This window comes from Cebus imitator, unplaced genomic scaffold, assembly GCF_001604975.1.
Source record: "Cebus imitator isolate Cc_AM_T3 unplaced genomic scaffold, Cebus_imitator-1.0 Scaffold66, whole genome shotgun sequence".
Lineage (NCBI taxonomy): Eukaryota > Metazoa > Chordata > Mammalia > Primates > Cebidae > Cebus > Cebus imitator.
In genome coordinates, this window is record NW_016107381.1 from 5,806,507 (window position 1) to 5,810,069 (window position 3,563).

Consider the following 3,563-nt stretch of genomic DNA (forward strand, 5'->3'; position numbering starts at 1 on the left):
ACCCTATCTCCAAAAAAAAAAAAAAAAAAAAAAAAAATGATGAGACGAAGACATGGCAGTGAAAGTAAACTGGAACAACGTTTGGCCGAGAAAGAAGTAAGATGAAGATGGTTCCCAACTTACAATGGTTCAACTTATAACTGTTTGACTTTAGGATGGTGCAAAACTGTCACAATTTTAACATAATATACAGTATTCAATCAATTATATGAGGTATTCGACACTTGTTTATAAAATAAGCTTTGTATTAGAGGATTTAGCCCAAATGTAGGCCAATGTAAGTGTTCTGAGCGTGCTTAAGGTAGGCTACTTAAGCTATGATGTTCAGTGAGCTAAGTGGGTAAAATACATTTTCTTTTTTTTTTTTGAGACAGAGTCTCAATCTGTCTCCTAGGCTGAAGTGCAGTGGCACAACCTCAGCTCACTGAAACCTCCACCTTCTGAGTTCAAGAGATTCTCCTGCCTCAGCCTCCCGAGTAGCTGGGACTACAGACACACACCACCATACCCAGCTAATTTTTATATTTTTAGTAGAGATGGGGTTTTGCCATGTTGGCCAAGCTGGTCTTCAACTCCTGGCCTCAAGTGATCGACCCGCCTCAGCCTTCCAAAGTACTAAGATTATAGGGTAAACCACCATGCACAGCCTAAAATACATTTTCTACTTATGATATTTTCAACTTACAAGGGGTTTATTGGGACATAACCCCATCTTAAGTAAAGGAACATCTGAACAAAAACACATGCATAATAATTAAATTTGTAGGCAGGGCACAGTGGCTCACGCCCATAATCCCAGCACTTTGGGAGGCCAAGGCGGGTGGATCACAAGGTCAGGAGATCAAGACCATCCTAGCTAACACAGTGAAACCCCATCTCTACTAAAAATACAAAAAATTAGCTGGGCATGGTGCCACACACCTGTAGTCCCAACTACTCAGGAGGCTGAGGTAGGAGAATTGCTTGAACCCGGACCTGGGAGGTGGAGGTTGCAGTGAGCCAGGACTGCATCACTGCACACCAGCCTGGGTGACAGAGTGAGACTCCATCTCAAAAAGAAAAAACAACTAAATTTGTAAAAGGTTCAGAAACAGGCAAACCTAAACTGTGTTTAGGGATTCATGAATAGGCAGTGAAACCACAAAGGAAGAGTCCAGCAATTGCTATCATAAGCATCAGGGGCATAATGCTCTGGGGGAAGGGAGGGGATTGTGATCAGGAAGCTTCGGGGGTCCTGGCATTGTTTCATTTCTTGCCCAGCATGGTAATTACACAGATTTCCACTTTACAATTATTTGTTAAACTGTACATGTTCTAAGTAATTTTCAAATACCTGACATATTTCACAGTAAAAAAAAATTTTTTTTAATTTAAACTTGTATTTTAGGTTCAGGGGTACATGTGCAGGTTTGTTACACAGGGAAACTCATGTCACAGGGGTTTGTTGTACAGATTATTTCATCACCCAGGTTACTAAGCCCAGTACCCAACAGTTATTTTTTTTGATCCTCTCCCCGGCCCACCCTCCACCCTCAAGTAGGCCCTGTGTCAACCATTCCCCTCTTTCACAGTTTAAAAAAAAAAAGTTAAATAGTAACTTGTAGTCAAACTTTTGCTACTGGCCAAGCAGTTCCAACTTACACAACTCAGCCCATCAGCTTAAAGACAACATGGATAACTGAAAATGGGTTCCTAAAAACTTTATTTCCATCCAAAACTACAGGTCAAACCCTGCCCGCTGGACTGTGAGGAAATCACATCATCTGTTTTCCATGGCAAAATGCAAGCGATTAAGTTCAAAGCCAAAACCCATGCATGAAATTGGCGGGATAAACACCAGGCAGCCTTATGTTTCTGGAAGCAAGAGAGTTTTCGGAAATATAGATGGAAAAGTCAACAGGATGATCAAAAGTGTCTCTTGAATAAATATCCTGGAAAAAGTTTGTGAGAGTCACAAACAAGCTGGGACGGGAGTTGATGCGCTAATCCCACTAGAGACCTTTCCTGGGGCCCTGGACAAGTCATATCGCTCGACCTGCCTGGCTTCCCATGTGCAATATGGAAACACAAACAAACAAACTTGTGTTCTGCCAAACACTTGGCGATATGATCATAAGAAAAGACAGGCTGCATCTAAACTTGCATGGTGAGTTGATAGGGAAACTGAGGCTGTGGCTTCTTGACTCCCATTACACTAGGACCCTGCATGAATGAGGGCCAGATCGTGAAGCTGGAATAACAACACCCCAGCCCCTCAGTGGCCACATTTCTTGCTTGCTCTGCATCTCCACCTCATCCTCGTGCCAGATGTGCTGGAAGCAGCTCCATCTGGAGCTCTGTCAATTGATGTGGCAGAGGCAAAGAGGGTGTTTAACTACCCATCAGACCCTCACCTTTCAATCTGGGAAAGATTGCATCACTTCTGCTCATAGGTCATGATCAAAGCAAGCCTATCAGCCAAATTTGTCTTCAAAGGGCTGGGAGGTAAAATAGCACTACGTGCTTGTGAACACAGCAGAGAGTAAGTAGCAGGCAGCACTAATGACCACCGTGGGTCTCCCTCATCAATAGCGTGGCAAGGGCCAAGTGCCCTGAACTCTGCTTTCCATCTCTTACTGGAGCAGATCTCCTCCAGGCAAGAGACTACACTGAAAATCAGAGAAGAGGACAGCACTTGGAAGAGAAGAGTAGCCTTATATCGTCGCTTTACCCACCTATGAAAGGCAGCAACAGCCCTGGCTGTCTGGTTCCTGAAGCCCAGCTCTGTCTGTGTCTTCCTTACTGGACTCCATGGCAACACTGACTGGCACTGCTGTGACCAGAGCTCAGAAGGAAAGCCGGCACCAGGCCTCTCGCACTCACCTTCCTTCTGCTTCCTCCACTGGAACTCCAGCACCACATCGTCATGCCCCACGAAGGTGTGGACTGGGGTGTTCAAGTCAAAGACATTCCACAGGAGAAGGCTGTTTTCCCTCCGCAGCTGGGGAACCATCACAGTCACCAATCCATTGCTGAAAGGCTACGTCAGAGAAGAGAAAAGCAGGTGATCAGATTTTTTCAGGGAAAATCAGCTGAGTCTTGAGCTTCCACATCTTGAATTCTTCCTAAGTAAAATAAATGAGATAATGGAAGGCCCCAACTCATCTGGAGAAATTTTTGCCAAACACCGTAAGCTGAACATTGCATCTACTTTTCTCTTTGCTTATGGAAGGGACCACAGCAAGTAAAAACTCAAGCTGAGACAAGTGCTTGAAGAACTTTGAAAATTCTAAAATAAGGCTTGGCATGGTGGCTGACACCTGTAATCCCAGCACTTTGAGAGGCCAAGGCAGGTGAATCACAAGGTCAGGAGTTCGAGACCAGCCTGGCCAACATGGTGAAACCCCGCCTCTACTAAAAATACAAAAAATTAGCTGCGCATAGTGGCAGACACCTGTAATCCCAGCTACTGGGGAGGCTGAGGCAGGAGAATTGCTTGAACCTGGGGGGGCGGAGGTTACAGTAAGCAGAGATCCTACCACTGTACTCCAGCCCAGGTGACAGAGTAAGACTCAGTCAAAAAA

General features: G+C 44.8%; 1 protein-coding gene across 6 annotated transcripts in view; it reads right to left on the bottom strand.

Annotated features, from left to right (window-relative positions):
- WDR59 (WD repeat domain 59) overlaps window positions 1-3,563 on the bottom strand; it is a 108,649-nt gene that overhangs the window by 42,897 nt on the left and 62,189 nt on the right. For all 6 annotated transcript variants that reach the window (XM_037739265.1, XM_037739264.1, XM_017530567.2 and 3 more), the window contains one exon: window positions 2,863-3,019. In XM_037739265.1, coding sequence (XP_037595193.1) covers window positions 2,863-3,019 — 157 coding nt within the window. The remainder of the gene's footprint in view (window positions 1-2,862; window positions 3,020-3,563) is intronic.